Source organism: Rutidosis leptorrhynchoides, chromosome 1 (genome assembly GCF_046630445.1).
Source record: "Rutidosis leptorrhynchoides isolate AG116_Rl617_1_P2 chromosome 1, CSIRO_AGI_Rlap_v1, whole genome shotgun sequence".
NCBI classification, from domain to species: Eukaryota; Viridiplantae; Streptophyta; class Magnoliopsida; order Asterales; family Asteraceae; genus Rutidosis; species Rutidosis leptorrhynchoides.
In genome coordinates this window covers 10147242-10171995 of record NC_092333.1, presented here as the reverse complement: position 1 = coordinate 10171995, position 24754 = coordinate 10147242, and the positions used below count along the sequence as shown (strand labels likewise).

The following is a 24754-nucleotide window of genomic DNA, read 5'->3' as shown; positions in this document are numbered from 1 at the left end:
AACTAGTTGTCCACAGTTATATGTACAGAAATAAATCGATAAATATTATCTTGAATCAATCCACGACCCAGTGTATACGTATCTCAGTATTGATCACAACTCAAACTATATATATTTTGGAATCAACCTCAACCCTGTATAGCTAACTCCAACATTCACATATAGAGTGTCTATGGTTGTTCCGAAATATATATAGATGTGTCGACATGATAGGTCGAAACATTGTATACGTGTCTATGGTATCTCAAGATTACATAATATACAATACAAGTTGATTAAGTTATGGTTGGAATAGATTTGTTACCAATTTTCACGTAGCTAAAATGAGAAAAATTATCCAATCTTGTTTTACCCATAACTTCTTCATTTTAAATCCGTTTTGAGTGAATCAAATTGTTATGGTTTCATATTGAACTCTATTTTATGAATCTAAACAGAAAAAGTATAGGTTTATAGTCGGAAAAATAAGTTACAAGTCGTTTTTGTAAAGGTAGTCATTTCAGTCGAAAGAACGACGTCTAGATGACCATTTTAGAAAACATACTTCCACTTTGAGTTTAACCATAATTTTTGGATATAGTTTCATGTTCATAATAAAAATCATTTTCTCAGAATAACAACTTTTAAATCAAAGTTTATCATAGTTTTTAATTAACTAACCCAAAACAGCCCGCGGTGTTACTACGACGGCGTAAATCCAGTTTTACGGTGTTTTTCGTGTTTTCAGGTTTTAAATCATTAAGTTAGCATATCATATAGATATAGAACATGTGTGTAGTTAATTTTAAAAGTCAAGTTAGAAGGATTAACTTTTGTTTGCGAACAAGTTTAGAATTAACTAAACTATGTTCTAGTGATTACGAGTTTAAACCTTCGGATAAGATAGTTTTATATATATGAATCGAATGATGTTATGAACATCATTACTACCTCAAGTTTAGTAGGTAAACCTACTGGAAGTGACAAGAAATGATCTAGCTTCAAAGGATCTTGGATGGCTTGAAAGTTCTTGAAGTAGGATCATGACACAAAAACAAGTTCAAGTAAGATTTTTACTCGAATTAAGATAGTTTATAGTTATAGAAATTGAATCAAAGTTTGAATATGAATATTACCTTGAATAAGAAAGATAACCTACTGTATATAACAAAGGTTTCTTGATCTTAGATGATTACTTGGAATGGATTAGAAAACTTGGAAGTAAATTAGTAAACTTGAAGGGATTTTTGAAGTGTTCTTGAAGTGTTCTTCCTATGATGATTATAGCTTGATTCTTGAAGTGATTTTTGATGAAGATGATGATTAAATACTGGAAAAATACGTTCATAATAGTGTGTGTGTGTGTGTGTTGAGAGAGAATTAGAAAGAGAATTGGAAGTGAAATGGAGTGAATGATGAGTGGTAATTGGTGAGTGGTGAGTGGGGTTAAAAGGAGTTCTAGTTAGTTGACTAGCTCATGGTAGAAGTTAAAATTGATTAGTCATACATGACATAATCAAGAGTGGAATCCCATGCTAGTTCCTATTGGTATATACTCATAGTAAGTACGTTTTGAAGCTGTGTATAATACGGGTAAGAATACGACTAGAATTCTTGATGAAAGAAAAGAATGGAAAAGTCATTGTAACCATTTTCGTTAAGTATGAGTGTTTTTATATATGTCTTGAAGTCTTCCAAAAGTATTTTAATACATCTAAATACACTACATGTATATACATTTTAACCGAGTCGTTAAGTCATCGTTAGTCGTTACATGTAAGTGTTGTTTTGAAACCTTTAAGTTAACGATCTCAATTAATGTTGTTAACCCATTGTTTATTATATCTAATGAGATGTTAAATTATTATATTATCATGATATTATGATATATTAATGTATCTTAATATGATATATATACATTTAAATGTCGTTACAACGATAATCGTTACATATATGTCTCGTTTCGAAATCCTTAAGTTAGTAGTCTTGTTTATATGTATATAACTCATTGTTAATATACTTATGGAGATACTTACTTATCATAATCTCATGTTAACCATATGTAAATCCATATATATATCGTCATGTCGTTTTTACAAGTTTTAACGTTCGTGAATCGCCGGTCAACTTGGGTGGTCAATTGTCTATATGAAACATATTTCAATTAATCAAGTCTTAATAAGTTTGATTGCTTAAAATGTTGGAAACATTTAATCATGTAAATACCAATCTCAATTAATATATATAAACATGGAAAAGTTCGGGTCACTACAGTACCTACCCGTTAAATAAATTTCGTCCCGAAATTTTAAGCTGTTGAATGTGTTGACGAATCTTCTGAAAATAGATGCGGGTATTTCTTCTTCATCTGATCTTCACGCTCCCAGGTGAACTCGGGTCCTCTACGAGCATTCCATCGAACCTTAACAATTGGTATCTTGTTTTGCTTAAGTCTTTTAACCTCACGATCCATTATTTCGACGGGTTCTTCGATGAATTGAAGTTTTTCGTTGATTTGAATTTCATCTAACGGAATAGTGAGATCTTCTTTAGTAAAACATTTCTTCAAATTCGAGACGTGGAAAGTGTTATGTACAGCCGCGAGTTGTTGAGGTAACTCAAGTCGGTAAGCTACTGGTCCGACACGATCAATAATCTTGAATGGTCCAATATACCTTGGATTTAATTTCCCTCGTTTACCAAATCGAACAACGCCTTTCCAAGGTGCAACTTTAAGCATGACCATCTCTCCAATTTCAAATTCTATATCTTTTCTTTTAATGTCAGCGTAGCTCTTTTGTCGACTTTGGGCGGTTTTCAACCGCTGTTGAATTTAGATGATCTTCTCGGTAGTTTCTTGTATAATCTCCGAACCCGTAATCTGTCTATCCCCCACTTCACTCCAACAAATCGGAGACCTGCACTTTCTACCATAAAGTGCTTCAAATGGCGCCATCTCAATGCTTGAATGGTAGCTGTTGTTGTAGGAAAATTCTGCTAACGGTAGATGTCGATCCCAACTATTTCCGAAATCAATAACACATGCTCGTAGCATGTCTTCAAGCGTTTGTATCATCCTTTCGCTCTGCCCATCAGTTTATGGATGATAGGCAGTACTCATGTCTAGACGAGTTCCTAATGCTTGCTGTAATGTCTGCCAGAATCTTTAAATAAATCTGCCATCCCTATCAGAGATAATAGAGATTGGTATTCCATGTCTGGAGACGACTTCCTTCAAATACAGTCGTGCTAACTTCTCCATCTTGTCATCTTCTCTTACTGGCAGGAAGTGTGCTGATTTGGTGAGACGATCAACTATTACCCAAATAGTATCAAAACCACTTGCAGTCCTTGGCAATTTAGTGATGAAATCCATGGTAATGTTTTCCCATTTCCATTCTGGGATTTCGGGTTGTTGAAGTAGACCTGATGGTTTTTGATGCTCAGCTTTGACCTTAGAACACGTCAAACATTCTCCTACATATATAGCAACATCGGCTTTCATACCCGGCCACCAAAAATATTTCTTGAGATCCTTGTACATCTTCCCCGTTCCAGGATGTATTGAGTATCTGGTTTTATGAGCTTCTCTAAGTACCATTTCTCTCATATCTCCAAATTTTGGTACCCAAATCCTTTCAGCCCTATACCGGGTTCCGTCTTCCCGAATATTAAGATGCTTCTCCGATCCTTTGGGTATTTCATCCTTTAAATTTCCCTCTTTTAAAACTCCTTGTTGCGCCTCCTTTATTTGTGTAGTAAGGTTATTATGAATCATTATATTCATAGATTTTACTCGAATGGGTTCTCTGTCCTTCCTGCTCAAGGCATCGGCTACCACATTTGCCTTCCCCGGGTGGTAACGAATCTCAAAGTCGTAATCATTCAATAATTCAATCCACCTACGCTGCCTCATATTCAGTTGTTTCTGATTAAATATGTGTTGAAGACTTTTGTGGTCGGTATATATAATACTTTTGACCCCATATAAGTAGTGCCTCCAAGTCTTTAATGCAAAAACAACCGCGCCTAATTCCAAATCATGCGTCGTATAATTTTGTTCGTGAATCTTCAATTGTCTAGACGCATAAGCAATCACCCTCGTTCGTTGCATTAATACACAACCGAGACCTTGCTTTGATGCGTCACAATAAATCACAAAATCATCATTCCCTTCAGGCAATGACAATATAGGTGCCGTAGTTAGCTTTTTCTTCAATAACTGAAACGCTTTCTCTTGTTCATCATTCCATTCAAATTTCTTCCCTTTATGCGTTAATGCAGTAAAGGGTTTTGCTATTCTGGAAAAGTCTTGGATGAACCTTCTGTAGTAACCAGCTAGTCCCAAAAACTGGCGTATGTGTTTTGGAGTTTTCGGGGTTTCCCACTTTTCAACAGTTTCTATCTTTGCCGGATCCACCTTAATACCTTCTTTGTTCACTATGTGACCGAGGAATTGAACTTCTTCCAACCAAAATGCACACTTTGAAAACTTAGCGTACAATTCTTCCTTCCTCAATACTTCTAACACCTTTCTCAAATGTTCACCGTGTTCTTGGTCATTCTTTGAGTAAATAAGTATGTCATCAATGAAAACAATGACAAACTTGTCAAGGTATGGTCCACACACTCGGTTCATAAGGTCCATGAACACAGCTGGTGCATTAGTTAAACCAAACGGCATGACCATAAACTCGTAATGACCGTAACGTGTTCTGAAAGCAGTCTTTGGAATATCATCTTCTTTCACCCGCATTTGATGATACCCGGAACGTAAGTCAATCTTTGAATAAACAGACGAGCCTTGTAGTTAATCAAATAAGTCGTCGATTCTTGGTAGTGGGTAGCGGTTCTTGATGGTAAGTTTGTTCAACTCTCGGTAGTCGATACACAACCTGAATGTACCATCTTTCTTCTTGACAAACAAAACAGGAGCTCCCCACGGTGATGTGCTTGGTCGAATGAAACCACGCTCTAAAAGTTCTTGTAATTAGCTTTGCAGTTCTTTCATCTCGCTGGGTGCGAGTCTGTAAGGAGCACGAGCTATTGGTGCAGCTCCTGGTACAAGATCTATTTGAAATTCAACGGATCGATGTGGGGGTAATCCCGGTAATTCTTTCGAAAATACATCGGGAAATTCTTTTGCAATGGGAACATCATTGATGCTCTTTTCTTCAGTTTGTACTTTCTCGACGTGTGCTAGAACAGCATAGCAACCTTTTCTTATTAGTTTTTGTGCCTTCAAATTACTAATAAGATGTAGCTTCGTGTTGCCCTTTTCTCCGTACACCATTAAGGGTTTTCCTTTTTCTCGTATAATGCGAATTGCATTTTTGTAACAAACGATCTCTGCTTTCACTTCTTTCAACCAGTCCATACCGATTATCACATCAAAACTCCCTAACTCTACTGGTATCAAATCAATCTTAAATGTTTCGCTAACCAGTTTAATTTCTCGATTCCGACATATATTATCTGCTGAAATTAATTTACCATTTGCTAATTCGAGTAAAAATTTACTATCCAAAGGCGTCAATGGACAACTTAATTTAGCACAAAAATCTCTACTCATATAGCTTCTATCCGCACCCGAATCAAATAAAACGTAAACAGATTTATTGTCAATAAGAAACGTACCCGTAACAAGCTCCGGGTCTTCCTGTGCCTCTGCCGCATTAATATTGAAAACTCTTCCGCGGCCTTGTCTATTCGTGTTCTCCTGGTTCGGGCAATTTCTAATAATGTGGCCCGGTTTTCCACATTTATAACAAACTACATTGGCATAACTTGCTCCGACACTACTTGCTCCGCCATTACTCGTTCTGACACCATTTGTTCCTTTCGTTCTATTAACCCCTGGTCCGTAGACCTCACACTTCGCCGCGCTATGACCATTTCTTTTACACTTGTTGCAAAATTTGGTGCAGAACCCCGAGTGGTACTTTTCACACCTTTGGCACAGCTGCTTCTGATTGTTGTTGTTGTTGCGGTTATTATTGTTGTTGGGATGATTGTTGTAGTTGCTATTGTTGTTGTTGTTGTTGTTGTTGTTGTTGAGCCGTTTGTTGTAGTTGCGATTGATGTTGCGATTGTTGGGATAATTGTTGCGATTATTGTTGTAATTGCTGTTGTTGTTGTATTGGTGATTCTTATCACCGTTTTCCTCCCACTTTCTTTTGACTTGCTTCACATTGGCCTCTTCAGCAGTCTGTTCTTTAATTCTTTCTTCAATCTGGTTCACTAGTTTGTGAGCCATTCTACATGCCTGTTGTATGGAGGCGGGCTCGTGTGAACTTATATCTTCTTGGATTCTTTCCGGTAATCCTTTCACAAACGCGTCGATCTTCTCTTCCTCATCTTCGAATGCTCCCGGACACAATAGGCACAATTCTGTGAATCGTCTTTCGTACGTGGTAATATCAAATCCTTGGGTTCGTAACCCTCTAAGTTCTGTCTTGAGCTTATTGACCTCGGTTCTGGGACGGTACTTCTCGTTCATCAAGTGCTTGAATGCTGACCACGGTAGTGCGTACGCATCATCTTGTCCCACTTGCTCTAGATAGGTATTCCACCATGTTAACGCAGAACCTGTGAAGGTATGCGTAGCGTACTTCACTTTGTCCTCTTCAGTACACTTACTTATGGCAAACACCGATTCGACCTTCTCGGTCCACCGTTTCAATCCGATCGGTCCTTCGGTTCCATCAAATTCCAAAGGTTTGCAGGCAGTGAATTCTTTGTAGGTGCATCCTACACGATTTCCTGTACTGCCAGATCCAAGGTTATTGTTGGTATGTAGCGCAGCCTGTACTGCTACTATGTTTGAAGCTAGAAAAGTACGGAATTCCTCTTCATTCATATTCACGGTGTGTCGAGTAGTCGGTGCCATTTCCTTCAAAATAGTCAAATGGAACAAGTTAATCATACAGAATATTAAGAGTAGTTAATAGTATTTCGTAGCATAATATGAACTCATTTATAAAAGTTTTTTCTTCATATTAGCGTTTTATAAGTTTAAATTCGGGTAGTACCTACCCGTTAAGTTCATACTTAATAGCTAATATACAATTCAACTACTACAATTCTATATGAAAAACTGATTGTAATAATATTTCGCGTTCAAACTTTTATACAATATTTTACAAACTTACAATACCGCTTATTTTACATAAAGCATGAAATATAGCACACAATAACTTTGATACAAGATAGTTGTGAAGATAATTCTAGCTAGTACACAAGTTGTTCAGCAAAGGCAATAAAGACACGTAATTCATACGTCCAGAAACAAGTCATGCATTTTGGTTTTACTAGGACTACTTCCCATCCTTGGTCTTGTGGAACATAACCGTTATGGCCGTTGATAAGACAGCGTGTTGTAACGTCGTCAAAGGGACGAGGGTTACGTAATGACCAACAGTCTCGTAATAACCTAAAAACCTCATTTCTTACCCCAATTACCGACTCCGTCACTTGTGGGAACGTTTTGTTTAATAGTTGTAGCCCGATGTTCTTGTTCTCACTTTGGTGAGAAGCGAACATTACTAACCCGTAAGCATAACATGCTTCTTTATGTTGCATGTTAGCCACTTTCTAAATCACGAAGTCCTATATTCGGATATACTGAGTCAAAATAATTTCTTAACCCGTTGTGTAAAATAGCATTTGGGTTCCCCGCAATATATGCGTCAAAGTAAACACATCGTAACTTATGGATTTCCCAATGTGATATCCCCCATCTTTCGAACGAAAGCCTTTTATAAACCAAGGCATTCTTGGAACGTTCTTCGAATGTCTTACAAACTGATCTCGCCTTAAATAGTTGTGCCGAGGAATTCTGACCGACTCTAGACAAGATTTCATCAATCATGTCTCCGGGTAGGTCTCTTAAAATATTGGGTTGTCTATCCATTTTGTGTTTTTATACTGTAAAATAGACAAGAGTTAGATTCATAAAAAAATACTTATTAATACAAGCAATTTTTACATATATCATAAAGCATAAGCACACTATATTACATATATTACACCACACGAATACAACTATCTTATTCCGACTCGCTCGTTTCTTCTTGTTCGGTTTTGGTTCGTTTTGCCAAGTTTCTAGGGATATATGATGTTCCCCTAATACGAGCCGTCATTGTCCACATTGGTTTAGAAAAACCTGGTGGTTTAGAGGTTCCCGGGTCATTGTTACAACTTAAGGACTTCGGGGGTTGACGATACATATAAAGTTCATTGGGGTTGGAATTAGATTTCTCTATTTTTATGCCCTTTCCCTTATTATTTTCTTTTGCCTTTTTAAATTCAGTTGGGGTAATTTCTATAACATCATCGGAATTCTCGTCGGAATCCGATTCATCGGAGAATTGGTAATCCTCCCAATATTTTGCTTCCTTGGCGGAAACACCATTGACCATAATTAACCTTGGTCGGTTGGTTGAGGATTCTCTTTTACATAACCGTTTTATTATTTCCCCCACCGGTTCTATTTCTTCTTCCGGTTCCGATTCTTCTTCCGGTTCCGATTCTTCTTCCGGTTCCGACTCTTCTTCCGGTTCCTCTTCGGGAACTTGTGAATCAGTCCACGAATCATTCCAATTTACATTTGACTCTTCATTATTATTAGGTGAGTCAATGGGACTTGTTCTAGAGGTAGACATCTAAAACATAATATCAAACACGTTAAGAGATTAATATATCACATAATATTCATATGTTAAAAATATATAGTTTCCAACAAAAATGTTAAGCAATCATTTTTAAAGAAAACACGGTCGAAGTCCAGACTCACTAATGCATCCTAACAAACTCGATAAGACACACTAATGCAAATTTTCTGGTTCTCTAAGACCAACGCTAGGATACCAACTGAAATGTCCCGTTCTTATTGATTAAAAACGTTCCATATTAATTGATTTCGTTGCGAGGTTTTGACCTCTAAATGAGACGTTTTTCAAAGACTGCATTCATTTTAAAACAAACCATAACCTTTATTTCATCAATAAAGGTTTAAAAAGCTTTACGTAGATTATCAAATAATGATAATCTAAAATATCCTGTTTACACATGACCATTGCATAATGGTTTACAATACAAATATGTTACAACAAAATAAGTTTCTTGAATGCATTTTTTACACAATATCATACAAGCATGGACTCCAAATCTCGTCCTTATTTAAGTATGCGACAGCGGAAGCTCTTAATAATCACCTGAGAATAAACATGCTTAAAACGTCAACAAAAATGTTGGTGAGTTATAGGTTTAACCTATATATTTCAAATCATAATAATAGACCACAAGATTTCATATTTCAATACACATCCCATACATAGAGATAAAAATCATTCATATGGTGAAACCTGGTAACCGACATTAACAAGATGCATATATAAGAATATCCCCATCATTCCGGGACACCCTTCGGATATGATATAATTTTCGAAGTACTAAAGCATCCGATACTTTGGATGGGGTTTGTTAGGCCCAATAGATCTATCTTTAGGATTCGCGTCAATTAGGGTGTCTGTTCCCTAATTCTTAGATTACCAGGCTTAATAAAAAGGGGCATATTCGATTTCGATAATTCAACCATAGAATGTAGTTTCACGTACTTGTGTCTATTTTGTAAATCATTTATAAAACCTGCATGTATTCTCATCCCAAAAATATTAGATTTTTAAAGTGGGACTATAACTCACTTTCACAGATTTTTACTTCATCGGGAAGTAAGACTTGGCCACTGGTTGATTCACGAACCTATAACAATATATACATATATATCAAAGTATGTTTAAAATATATTTACAACACTTTTAATATATTTTGATGTTTTAAGTTTATTAAGTCAACTGTCCTCGTTAGTAACCTACAACTAGTTGTCCACAGTTAGATGTACAGAAATAAATCGATAAATATTATCTTGAATCAATCCACGACCCAGTGTATACGTATCTCAGTATTGATCACAACTCAAACTATATATATTTTGGAATCAACCTCAACCCTGTATAGCTAACTCCAACATTCACATATAGAGTGTCTATGGTTGTTCCGAAATATATATAGATGTGTCGACATGATAGGTCGAAACATTGTATACGTGTCTATGGTATCTCAAGATTACATAATATACAATACAAGTTGATTAAGTTATGGTTGGAATAGATTTGTTACCAATTTTCACGTAGCTAAAATGAGAAAAATTATCCAATCTTGTTTTACCCATAACTTCTTCATTTTAAATCCGTTTTGAGTGAATCAAATTGCTATGGTTTCATATTGAACTCTATTTTATGAATCTAAACAGAAAAAGTATAGGTTTATAGTCGGAAAAATAAGTTACAAGTCGTTTTTATAAAGGTAGTCATTTCAGTCGAAAGAACGACGTCTAGATGACCATTTTAGAAAACATACTTCCACTTTGAGTTTAACCATAATTTTTTGGATATAGTTTCATGTTCATAATAAAAATCATTTTCTCAGAATAACAACTTTTAAATCAAAGTTTATCATAGTTTTTAATTAACTAACCCAAAACAGCCCGCGGTGTTACTACGACGGCGTAAATCCGGTTTTACGGTGTTTTTCGTGTTTCCAGGTTTTAAATCATTAAGTTAGCATATCATATAGATATAGAACATGTGTGTAGTTAATTTTAAAAGTCAAGTTAGAAGGATTAACTTTTGTTTGCGAACAAGTTTAGAATTAACTAAACTATGTTCTAGTGATTACGAGTTTAAACCTTCGGATAAGATAGTTTTATATATATGAATCGAATGATGTTATGAACATCATTACTACCTCAAGTTTAGTAGGTAAACCTACTGGAAATTACAAGAAATGATCTAGCTTCAAAGGATCTTGGATGGCTTGAAAGTTCTTGAAGTAGGATCATGACACAAAAACAAGTTCAAGTAAGATTTTTACTCGAATTAAGATAGTTTATAGTTATAGAAATTGAATCAAAGTTTGAATATGAATATTACCTTGAATAAGAAAGATAACCTACTGTATATAACAAAGGTTTCTTGATCTTAGATGATTACTTGGAATGGATTAGAAAGCTTGGAAGTAAATTAGTAAACTTGAAGGGATTTTTGAAGTGTTCTTGAAGTGTTCTTCCTATGATGATTATAGCTTGATTCTTGAAGTGATTTTTGATGAAGATGATGATTAACTACTGGAAAAATATGTTCATAATAGTGTGTGTGTGTTGAGAGAGAATTAGAAAGAGAATTGGAAGTGAAATGGAGTGAATGATGAGTGGTAATTGGTGAGTGGTGAGTGGGGTTAAAAGGAGTTCTAGTTAGTTGACTAGCTCATGGTAGAAGTTAAAATTGATTAGTCATACATGACATAATCAAGAGTGGAATCCCATGCTAGTTCCTATTGGTATATACTCATAGTAAGTACGTTTTGAAGCTGTGTATAATACGGGTAAGAATACGACTAGAATTCTTGATGAAAGAAAAGAATGGAAAAGTAATTGTAACCATTTTCGTTAAGTATGAGTGTTTTGATATATGTCTTGAAGTCTTCCAAAAGTATTTTAATACATCTAAATACACTACATGTATATACATTTTAACTGAGTCGTTAAGTCATCGTTAGTCGTTACATGTAAGTGTTGTTTTGAAACCTTTAAGTTAACGATCTCAATTAATGTTGTTAACCCATTGTTTATTATATCTAATGAGATGTTAAATTATTATATTATCATGATATTATGATATATTAATATATCTTAATATGATATATATACATTTAAATGTCGTTACAACGATAATCGTTACATATATGTCTCGTTTCGAAATCCTTAAGTTAGTAGTCTTGTTTATATGTATATAACTCATTGTTAATATACTTATGGAGATACTTACTTATCATAATCTCATGTTAACCATATGTATATCCATATATATATCGTCATGTCGTTTTTACAAGTTTTAACGTTCGTGAATCGCCGGTCAACTTGGGTGGTCAATTGTCTATATGAAACATATTTCAATTAATCAAGTCTTAACAAGTTTGATTGCTTAACATGTTGGAAACATTTAATCATGTAAATATCAATCTCAATTAATATATATAAACATGGAAAAGTTCGGGTCACTACACATGGCCTAGTCTAGCATGCCAAATAGCTCCGTTGTCGGTTTGACTTGTTTTCTTCACATAAGCCTCACCTGCGGACAACACAAACAAAGAACCTTTCTTTTCTCCCGTGAAAAGAACATCACCCACAATCTCCTTGACATTCTCAAGGACTTTCACACCCGTTGGACCAAAAAGAACATATTATCCAGATTCGGTAATTTGAGGTACCGAAACTAGATTCTTGGTCAATTTAGGAACACGATAAACATCTTTCAAAGTAAAAGTATTATTATTAACATCAATAATAGCATTACATTCCTTTTTAACCGGATGAGTTGAGTTGTCGGCCGTGATTACAACTCGATTTTGATTGTGATCTCTAACGTCATGAAGAAGAGTTCCATCACCGGTCACATGATGAGAGCAACCCGAATCAATAATACATTGATTCTTCTTAACAACCGTATCAACGGTAAAACATTACTCCCATTTGACTTCATCATCATCGTTACTTGAACAAGCCACGTTTGCTTTTGTGACTTTAGAAGGACAATATTTCTTGATGTGACCAACCTTCCCACACTTGTAACATGTGGGAGGTTTCTTTTCATAGTTACTTTTGTAACTAGTTTGCCCTTCTTCTTTTTCTTTGCTAGAAGAACCTTTCTTGAAGTTCTTCCCTTTTGAAAATAATACCGCATCATTTTCAAATCCTTTAGCCATTTGCTTGGCCAAAGCTTCTTGTTTAGAGAGCAAATTCTCTAACTCTTCAATCGAAGGTTGAGTAGACCACCCCTGTATAGAGGTTATGAATGGAACATGCCCTGATACCATAAAATAAATAAAATATCTTGCTGTGAATGAAAGTTAAGTAAAATAATGTAAGAACAATGTAAAACTGAAAATTTGTTCGAATGATTTATTATGAATCACATACATGGGTTTAAATACAAGGAAAAAGGGAAAGAGTATTAATTGCTAGTCTAGATAGCTAGTCTAATAAGAAATATTAAAGAAAGAGAAAGTATAGATAGCTTGTCTGTGCCTGCTAAAGAAAGAGAAAGTATCCACTTTGGTGATAAAGTGCCTGCAAGTTTAAAGATTAATCTTGAAACTCAATTTTGTTTGGCAAGAAAAGATATGCAAAAACAGGATGGAAAAGATAAAGCTGCTGCAACTATCCCCAATTTTGTGTCGATTGGTTCCCCAGCTCTAGACAGGCCCAATTCAGTCCAGATTAATGGGCCTTGTAACAGCCCAAATACCGAAAATAGGCCTGTTAATGGAATTCTGTTGCTAAAAGCCCTCCTTTTGACGTGAAAATACCTGATGATAGTAATTTTTTTCACTCAGCTCGTTTTTCACATACTAAACAAGATCTCCACAAATGTCCAACCCTCGATTGTAGATCTTCATGTGCTTGGTATAAAAAGAATTCCCAAAAGTCTAAAGCCTTAGCAAAGAATGGTTCTGTGCCCAAAAATCATAGAAGTCCCTCAAAATCTAATAGAAAAAAGAAGTCTAAAGCAAGAGATTTTAATGAAGAAGTAGAGTCGGGTTCGGGTGAATTGGAACAATCTGAGAAGTTCGATCAGGGGCAAGAGGCTGAAACCTCACAATTTGCAAGTAAACCAACAAAAGTTATAGGAAAAATTTTAAATCCTAAGAAAATTCCTAAAGAAAAGGAGGTTTTTGGGAGCTTTCTTGAAAGTATGTATGATAGTGCCGAAAGGCCTAGCATAGCAATACAATGAACATAGCTTCATGGAACACTAGAGGACTTGGCACTAAAGATAAAGGTAGAAGAGTGGGTTCTTTAATTAACAAATTCCAAATACAATTTGTTGCCATACAAGAAACGATGGTTGCCAATGTGTCTCCCTGTGTTATTAGAGAAATGTGGAATGGTGTAGAATTTAATGGGGTTCAAGTGGCATCTCGGGGTCGTTCGGGAGGCTTGATTTCATGTTGGAGGGAGGATTTTTTCAATCTTAAAGACAATTTCCAAGCACAAAATTGGCTAGCCACTTTGGTAATTTTCATTCCATCTAATGTTGATATTCTAATTATTAATGTTTATGCTCCCCATAGTGAACTTGAGAAAAAAGAAATTTGGTTTCATATTACAAAGATGATCCTTAAATGGAACGGTCCAACATGTGTCTTGGGTGATTTTAACTCAACTCTTGTTCCTAATGAGAGGTTGAGGGAAGAAATTGATGTAGTGAATATGTCAAACTTCAACGACTTTATTTCAAGAGCAAACTTAATTGATCAAAATATTCAAAACGAGATGTTCACTTGGGATGGGCCGGATGGTAAAAAATCTAGAATTGATCGGGTTTTGGCTAATATTGAATTCTTGAATTTATGCCCGGGGGCGGTGGTGATGTCATGGGATTTCGGGTTCGTTAATCCTCTTGATGACTATGAAAGTTGGCAACTTCAAACGTTACTATTTTTGTTAAGATCCAAAGTTTTTGATCGATCCAAGGATGATGAAATTCAATGGGTACATTCGGGTGAAAGAGTGTACACGGTAGCGGAAGGTGTTAGGGCCATGATTTTTCCTAATGTGGAGAACGATATAGATTGGTTTAAGGTGGTATGGAATAAACTTGTTCCCTCAAAGATAGCCATTTTTCATTGGCTCACTATCCAAGGGGGAGTTGCGGTTAAAGAAGTTTTGATTTATAGAAGATGTATTCGTGACATCTCGGATGATAAATGTGGATGGTGTTTGCTTCATGGTGAGTCGATAGAACATTTATTTCTCCATTGCTCATGGACGTTCAAGGTATGGTCGGCTTTATTTAATTGGTGGAATGTGTATTGGATTCTTCCCTCGTCTATTCTTGAATTTTCATATGATTGGTGTAATGGTTTGGGTATCAAGGCGTCAAAGTTTTGGGTGCTTATTGGCCCGGCTACTCTATGGTACATTTGGAATGCAAGAAACGAATTGGTTTTTAATGGTTCATACATATGTTGGGCCGTAACCGTGGAGCGGATAAAGTTGAAGGTTTTTCAATGGCTAGTTAACGCTAAAGTATGTGAGAGTTATTAATTTTATTTATGGAAGAATCAACCTTGGCTATTTGTATAAAAAGAAGATGGTGCAAGATGTTTTGTTTTTTGATAATCATGTATTTGGTTTTTAGCTACTGTTCTAATTTTCTTTGTTTTGATATGGTCAAGTGGGGGTAAGTGGCTCATGTAAGCCCAACTTGACAAACAATGTTGTACTCTTCCACCTTTTCACCATTTCGTGAACCGATGGATTTTTATTTAAATTCTTGTATTTTGCTAAAAAAAAAAAAATAAAAAAAAAAATAAGAAATATTAAATGCTAGCCTAATAAAACAAACATGCTAGTCTAATACTCCGTAAAACATTAAATGCTAGATATAAAAGAGATCCTACAATCTCTATTTTCCATCCTTGGAAATATCCTATAAATCAAGGGATTATGTTGCACTAATTTTAACACACCAACCACCAGCTTGCCACATTCATGGGTCAAACCAATTTTCCTCCACTAGATTCAAGTATTCAACTAATACGATATTAATCAATGCACTCCACATAAAATAACATTTTTTTTTTCATATGGTCACTATAGAAACCCAGCTAAATGGATTACATTAATTCCACATATGGTCACTATAAAAACCAGCAAAAAATGATTGATTACATTCCACAAAGTTAAACCACAAAAATGGCAGAAGTGCAGCAAGAACCAGTGTCAAATAACAACAGATCATCATCTTCCAAAGACTGGCCTTTTTTTTTCTTTCAGTTCGACAAAGAAACAGGAGACGCTGACCAAGTTCGCAGCGCCATTTTGGTGGTTGCAGCACTTGTTGCCACTGCAAGTTTTCAAGCTGCAATGAGTCCTCCTGATGCTATTACAAAAGCCGAAGCCAGTCGTGTCACTAAACTTTTTTTCTTTTATTTAACAACATTAGCTTGGTCATCCCATGTCCATCATTGAAATGCTCACTTATTCTTTTCCATTTAAAAGAGAGCTCCGGTTATCGTACATCGCAATGGGCGGCGCGTTTGGACTCAGTGTATCGGAACAAGCAGATTTAGACCAGGGAGTTGCATATGGTATTTTCGTTGCGGTTAGCTTTGCACTGTGGATGATTCGTTGGGTACCTTACTACGTTAAGAAACTCTGTCGTAGACGATGAATTGAATTCATTTTGTAAACGTGCATGTATGTTTCTCTGTTTCATACTTATTGTAGCTTTAGTATGTGGAAATATAAATGAAAAAGCTGTTAGTTATATTTATAAAATGTTTAGGTAATATGTTATTGATACAAATATGTTGTTGTTTTGACGAACAACTAAAGTCATCACAAATAATTATTCAAGCCTGCAGCTCCATTTGAGTGCGTGTTAGAATTCAAATTTGGTCACCACACTGGTAGCTCTGTTCTGAGTCCTGTTTCACACACTTAATAACTGTAATTAAATTAAATATTGACTTTTATTTTCGATTATCAATCATGACATTAGATTTACATAGTTATCAAGTTTCCCAAACATTTGCATAAAAATACATGAAACTAATTATATACTGTAGCTTCAGTTCATGATGTAAGTGTTAAGTCGTGAAGAATGGAAAAAACACAGCAAGAGTTTAAAACTCATTGAGTGATTTGTGATTTGATCTGAAAAAACACAGCAAGAGTCTATAATATTACTAGTTACAACTATAGCACTTTTATATACTGTCTTGCTCTGGAAATAAACCTTTTCAAGTACCCTCTGAATACAGTACATCTGATATTCTTTCTCACTTGATTTCGGTCTACTGTAGCGGTATATTCCTTTTGATCCCTCATTGTTACCTCGACACCGCGTTAGTTGTTTAATAAATCGATACAGTTGTCTATTATTCACCTGCCAGAAATCAACTTCATCATCTCATGTACTTTTCAACCTAATAATTACATATTTTAAGTTAGTAAAAGACCAAACGAAATGGCTGAAGAGTAAATGGTTTCACTTTTAGTTCATGCAGTACCAGTAAAAGTTGTTACGACTATCAAATCACGTTGAACCAAAGCATTGTACTACAAATGAACTAAATCCAATCAAATTGAAAAAGTTGAACGGAAGCATTGTACTACAAATGAACTAAATCTGATCAGATTGAACATACTTCAGTATATAAAATACACTCAAAGCCACATAATAGATTAATTTTCATAGCAATGACTATATATAAGATTATAATGCAACTTCACAGCCCTGTATTGTCAATATATTGCACATGTCCCATAACATCCTCTGTTTTCATGTTAGTTCTTCACATTTTTCATGAGCAATTGGTACTCATTATAACTTGTATCTTGAATCACCAATTAACCAATAATAGTTATCTCTTCCACAGCATGTATATTGACCACAAAAAGAGTTGAATATATTACCACAGTATCCTTCAAAATAGAAATTAATAATTAACAAAAAAAAAAAAAAAAAAGGACATGAAACTAGAATGTCTACCATCTCCATAACAAAACCTTTGCACGTTCACTTGACAAGAACATAAATCTGTAAGCAAATAGTATAATGACACACCTTCGTGTATATGACTTTTATAAATCTATCGCCTCCTTCTGCGTTTGCTTCTCTTGTGATCACTTTCACTATCACTACTCTCATCAGAGCTTGATGAGTCAGACCCCGAGTCTGATTCAGATGCAGGTTTTTGTTGCATGATACGACGAGGCATGTTCTTCAAATACTCTCTCAAGTTGTCTGTGATCCCACCGAGCCCAATCGATGTGAAGAAGTTGATTGAAAACCGAGTGTTTTTAGGATTGTCTCGTGGGAATATAGATTCATCAAAATCTACCTGCATTGTGGGATCACTTAGCGTTTGGTTCAAGACACGAATCCCAAGATGTTCAGACAGTTCCTGAAAAAGAATCTTGATAAAGATTCGTGAAGAGGAGGTTGTATCTTCTTCGGTGAGCCGAATGTAAGCCAAAACATGCCAAGGCAAAGCATCGGTCCCAAGAAGATGGGCATAAAACATGGCAACATTCCGCAACCTATTCGTCTCAAGCCGATGGATCGTAGAGTAGTGTTGAACAAAGCACTTTTCAAAATTTTGTTGTTGGGTTTTATTGATCATACAAAACCGCTGACCCAAAAGCCCGTAGAACCGAAGGTAAGTTCTCTCCCGAGTGCAACACTCGAGTAACATAACGCACAATTCCATCTCTTGTCCTGGCTCCAGTTTGATTTTCAGAAGCTTATGACCAGCTTCTTCAAAATCAAGAGTAGACATAATTGTTTTGTATATGGTGAGCCTGAGATTAACTAGCTGATTTGTTTTGGTTTCCGAATCGTTAACACCCTCTAATGAAGATTCATCCCCAATAATGGTTTTCTTCACATCTTCATAACCATTTTCGTTCTCAATGAAATTATGATCCATCTACTCTGGATGGAACAAATCAAACGATATAATTCTAATGTCGAAATTTTTTACAAAATTAAAAGAAAAAAACCCTTATTTCGAAGAATTCAATGAAATAAGCGGAGAACCCCTAATTTTTAAGAATATAAAAAAATCGAACGGTAAAACCCTAATTACGATTACGAGGAATATAAAAAAAAAATACAAGAAAAACACCTAATTTCGAAGAATTAAACAATATCAACTGAGAAAACCTAAATTTTGAGAATTCGATAAAACCGAATTAAAACCTCGAATTTAGAAATTATAATCATACCTGGGTAGGGTTTGAATAATACTGCGTATATGCTTGCATATTTATATGTTTCCGTAAACTCGGTTCACACAGCGTTAATTGCTCAAGGTCAAAGTCAACGTGAAATAAGTTTTAAGTTACATTTGCTTACATGAAACAACAAACAAGTTTCTAAATATAACTCTTCAATTTTTTTTCATAGCCCTAACAGTTATGATAAAATTTACATAAATCTTTTAAAAACATATCATACACAAGATTAGTCATTTGTGGAGAGTGGTTAATTTTAAATAATGTACACACTTTTTTACATATCTAATTATCTTTTTTTTTTTTTTTTAAAAGCAAACAATGATTTTATTAAAACGGCGAAGCATTACAACAGCCTACAAGTGGGAGGCTGATAGAACGAATACATCCGAAATTAAACTATCGCTCTTAAGGAGCTAGAATTCGATATTACATCAAACATCTCGACTGATACATTAACCTGGATCGACAATCACAGAAGGTTTTGAAATCCATTGGAGCCATTCGATATTCATTTTCTTTGCACGATTGCTTATCCATTCGAAGCTACGAGATTGAATTTCTTGAAACGCGATTGAGCCCGTCCATTTTTACTTGCGAAAAAGTAGCCTGTTCCTGTTTTGCCAGAGTGTATATGCGCATATCCAGGTACACGCTTGCCACAACAACAAATTTGGACCCGAGTAGCTCCCGTCCATTTTTTCTAATTATCTTAATCTTAATCTTAACTCAATAACGGAAGTATAATATAACTCTAACCCTTGAGTTATGTTTAGATAATCTCTTTACTCTAATACGTAGTATATGTAAAAAAAAATAAAAAAAAAAAAAAAAAGATTTTTCTAATTATATTCATTAGATTTATCTTTAATGATTTAGAACATGTATTATACAATTGTACATTTATTATAACCATTCACTAACTTTTGATAACTACCTCTTCTACTACCTATAATTACCAATAAAAATGCATAAATTTTTTCTTTAGTATAGCGTTAAGGGCTACAATTAGATAGTTCTTCAAAAAACATACTTTGATTTTGAGAAATACACAATTTACGTGTAATTTGCTAACAAATACGCAATCAATATTAATATATTGATAAGTACTTTACTAAACTTCATTTAGTATTAAGTTATTTTGTTAACATAACCCTTATAGAACTATATTTAGACAAATTTAACAGTAAATAGTGAGAGTTTTAATTTTTATATAATACATGTAAATATAATCAATTTTACAGTATGCACATGAACAAGTGAAATTGGTTATTTTGGGTTCATTATTGTTGATCTTCTTGTCTAATTTTTTGTCAATCCAGAAGCCCATTGGGAAAATGTTACTTATATTTTCTGTCAATCCAGAAGCCCATATGGATCATGAATATGTATTGTAAATTGTAAACCTTATATAAATACAATATATTTAATTTATACTCAAGTAACTCAACAATTCTATCAAAAAGGTGAATGTGATTTGGGTGACTTCACTCTCAACTAGTTACTCTCAGTCTTTTGCTAGCTGCAAATCAAAGTTCAAAACTTTTTTTTATGGACAATTTGTAACCATACATGCTAGTACAGTCGCAACAAATATTTACATATACAAAGAGATGCTAAGCAAACATCTTAATACCACAACGAATTTAAACAAGAAAACATGACGGACTATGAAACCAATTGTGTCAATCAATTGCCCTACCTTTGTTCCTTTTGGCAATCCACTCGTAACTTTTGATTTGGATTTCGCTTAGTGCAATCGGAGCGCTCCAACATTTATTTTTGAAAACCGCATGATTTCGATTTCGCCACATTAGATAGGTAGATACCCAAATCACCGCTTGCCATATGAGTTTGCCCGAATCCGAATATTGTTGCCTCACATCCCCTTGTAGAAGATCTTCAAGACTCAAATTCGTTACCCCACCTAGACCCCACCATCCATATACTTTATTCCATACCTCAACCGCTTTTGTACACGAGAGGAGGGAGTGATCTACCGACTCGAGATCATCGTCGCATAAAGGACAACGGACCGAGTGGAGATCGATCCCTCTTTTATTTAGTTCCGTACGCACCGGTAGACGTTTTTTCATGGCTCTCCAAATGAACACTTCCACTTTTTTTGGTACTAAATTGTTTTTCATTGTTCCCTTCGCATTTATACCCATACCTATCGTCTTCTCGTTTATTAATTTTGTCAGACCCTTCGTTGAGAACATCCCGTTGTTGCTGCCGTCCCATCCCCAAGTGTCAAGCTTATCTGGGTTCAAGCAAACTGAGTTTAACAATCCGCCAAGATCAGAAAGTTCTCTTGTAGCTCGCCGTACGGATCCCTTGACCAGTCCCATTTTGCCGCGACCTTTTCTCCATCCCAAGCAAGGTCTGTCTTTAACTGATACACTTGTGTTTTTTTCCAGCCTCGCAAGTCTTCCAAATTTGTCCCGTAGTGTTGTCTTCCCGAGCCATATGTCATTCCAAAATGAAGTAGATGCTCCATCGCCAATAACACGAACAAAAGAGTTTTTAAATTGTACTCCAAGTGACTCAATCATGTTACTGGTTGCAATGACATTTGCCCACACAGTTTTGTATGACTTTAGAGAAAAAGGATTATGTACATCCAAGTCCCCCCGAAGGTCCATAAATACTAGAAATGACCTTAACCCATAAGGAGTCGGTTTCAGATTTATACCTCCACCACCACTTACCGATTAAGGCCAAGTTTTTATTTTTGAGTGAACCTAAGTTTTATTTAGTGGTATAATATGATATATGTTGCTATCTTTGGAAATTAATTAATATTATCCACATATAGGCAGTAACATCACCTATATCACTTTTATAATTAACTTATACAACCCTCACTGCCATTAAAGACGTTACGTACATCGATTAATAATATATAATTTTGTCCCTACTAACATGAACAAAAAATACCGTATATGTCAATAATTTTTTTAATACTTTTATTTATTACATACGTCGATATACACACCATCGAAAATATATTGATGAGAATCCAACCCAACATTCCAGTTCTAGGTTAATATGTCATACAGATTGACAATTAGTGATGTATTCTCTTTATCATAAATTATGTTTAGCAAAGTAAACTCAAACTTTTCAAAATAGATCCAGTGAATTTATTCAAGACCCATATACGTACGTCTTAGACAAAGAAAAGGAATGAGCCCATTGGATCTAATTCCATGAAGTTCAATAAATAGTAATAGGTCCAACGGGTCTTGCATTTCAGTTTCAACTAGTGGAGGAGCCCTCGCTCCGCGTCGGGACTCCGTTTCGGATATAACTTGTTGTGTTTGGTTCGTAAAATTATTTCGTGTTTAACGGTTATGTCGGTTAAACCTATCCCAAGTCGTACGAAAATTTAAAGGCGGTTAAAAATTTAGGTGGATTTGTTGGGGAGTTTTATGGGAAATAAAAAAGTTACGATTTGGCCCTTGAACTTTAACTTTAGACCCCTATGGAGTTTACATTTTTTACCCTAGGAATTTACATTTGGCGCCCTAAAATTTATAATGGTTCTCAATGTTTAGTGCCATGTCATTGTGGATATAACCTTTTTGCTCGACGTATAAACGATTAAAGCATGGGGAAAAACTATTCATAAAGTCTTTGTCTTTTAGAGATGTAGAGAATAATATATATATATATATATATATATATATATATATATATATATATATATATATATATATATATATATATATATATAATGAGTTACGTAGTTAATTTATAATAAGAAAAAAAGTTAAACAATAATAAAGTGAAAAATTATGTGGGTGATTTAATAATAATAATAATAATAATAATAATAATAATAATGAATAGTTGTTAGTTAGTAAAAATTATGGGAACGATTTATAATAAATGAGAAGTGTAATGGTTGAAGTATAAAATGTGAATGCTATGTGGTAAGTTTGTAAAAGCTATAAAGTTAAGTGTTATAAATGGTGAGATTGATTTGTGAAAATATAAAAAGTTTGAGGGGTGTTTGTGAAACTATTGGGGGTATTATTCATTTGGTGTATATCATTGGTATTATTCATTTGGTGTATATCATTTAGATATATAGAGTAATAAGTATTCGGGTCGGCCCGCTTCGCCGGGCCCAAAATCGCTAGCCTAAAAAAAAAAAGCCCCCTGCAAGAATCGAACCTACACCCGTCTAGAAACAATAAAGGCCACCAAACCACCCAGCCACTTATGTCTTTGTGTTATTATTTTACAGTGTTTTTAGTTTTGCATTTCAGTTTCCAGTTTCGCGTTTCAGTTTTAACTTTTGCATTTCAGTTTTAATTTTGACCTTCGCGTTTCGGTTTTTAGTTTCACTTTTCTGTTTTAGTTTTCATTTCCGTTTCATTCTTCAATTTCGCATTTCAGTTTTCAGTTTTGCATTTCAGTTTCGCGTTTCATTTCCAGTTTTGCGTTTCAGCTTCTAGTTTCGCATTTCGGTTTAAGTTTTGCGTTTCAGTTATCAGTTTTTCGTTTTGCGTTTCAATTTCGCGTTTCGACCCGACCCTTTTTGAAATGTGAGACCCGTTCGACCCCTTTGAAACTTGAGACGACCCATGGCCAATTTTGACTCAAACGCGTTTGAGCCTCAACCTAACCCGATCCAACTCGACCCTATTTGCCATGCATATCATAAATGTACTTTATCTATTTGTATAGGTAAATTTATGAATGTATACATTTGAAGAATTAATCAAAATAGTTAAATAGATGTATATTTGTATTTATCACTATCCTATATCCTCGTACTCCTAGATTAATGAAGTTATATATATTAATTCATGTTATATGTCAAAGCTAAATATTCTATAAAATCATAGGTATATTTTATTTTATACATTATAACTGAATATACATGAAAAGTATTTAAATAAAAAGACGGATAAAGCTTTCTCCATTCAACTCATATATAGATCAAGGATTTAAAAGACGTGAGTCGGGGACGCGTCGGTCGGGGCATATAGAAATCGAATCTTAATATATAAATTATATTTACAATAAACATGAACAATTAACAATTATTAACAATGTTACAAAAAAATATAATATTTTTTACTTTGACTGACATTGACCACCTTTGACCGACTTTTACTGACTTTGACCGACTTTTTATAGTTGATCGTTTTTTAGCCACGACGCATCTGCCATGCTTAAAACACAACGCGTCAGCCGATGCGTCGACCAAGTCGGATGACTTTTACGTCACTGCTATAGATGACAAGTATTTTTAATTAGCCAAATATAATCAACCTAACTAGGTCATATTTTAACTATCAATAAAATCATTTTGCATAATTCAAGTGTCATTTATTTGCTACCTCTCAAGGAGCATGAATTGCCATGCTAATTAAGCCATCCAGACTACAAACTAGTAGCATTATTAGTTTGGTTTAGACTACTCTTATCCATGGTACATGTCATACAACTACATTGTGTCACATCAGCGTCACCTCAACAACTTCTTCATATCACTAAACTCATCACATTTCACTAGTATCCATGACACTTGTCATACAACCACATTGACACCACTTCAAATATATTATTATTATTATTATTATTATTATTATTATTATTATTATTATTATTATTATTATTATTATTATTATTATTTATAGTTTATATATACTCCATAAATAAATTGCAATATTTAATTTATATTTAGTTATCTAATTGTTATGTATTTATAAGGTTTATAAATAATTTATTTAATTTATTATTTACTCTGTATAATTTATACAGTATATAATAAGTTTATATATATAAAGCCCGTAAATAAATTATACTCCGTATCTCGTCCCCTTCTACCTTTTCTTCTCTAACCTTAATTCCCTGGTTTAATCAACTTCTTCATCCTGATTTCAATTC

The 24754-nt window shown here is 34.6% G+C and overlaps 1 protein-coding gene and 1 pseudogene across 1 annotated transcript; both read right to left on the bottom strand.

Moving 5' to 3' along the window:
• Positions 1–16640: 16640 nt before the first annotated feature.
• LOC139856313 (uncharacterized) lies at positions 16641–18837 on the bottom strand (annotated as a pseudogene).
• A 1695-nt stretch (positions 18838–20532) lies between these two features.
• Positions 20533–21492, bottom strand: LOC139903002 (uncharacterized). Its single transcript, XM_071885787.1, has one exon. The coding sequence runs from the start codon at positions 21490–21492 to the stop codon at positions 20533–20535; it is 960 nt and encodes a 319-aa protein (XP_071741888.1).
• Between the last annotated feature and the right edge of the window lie 3262 nt (positions 21493–24754).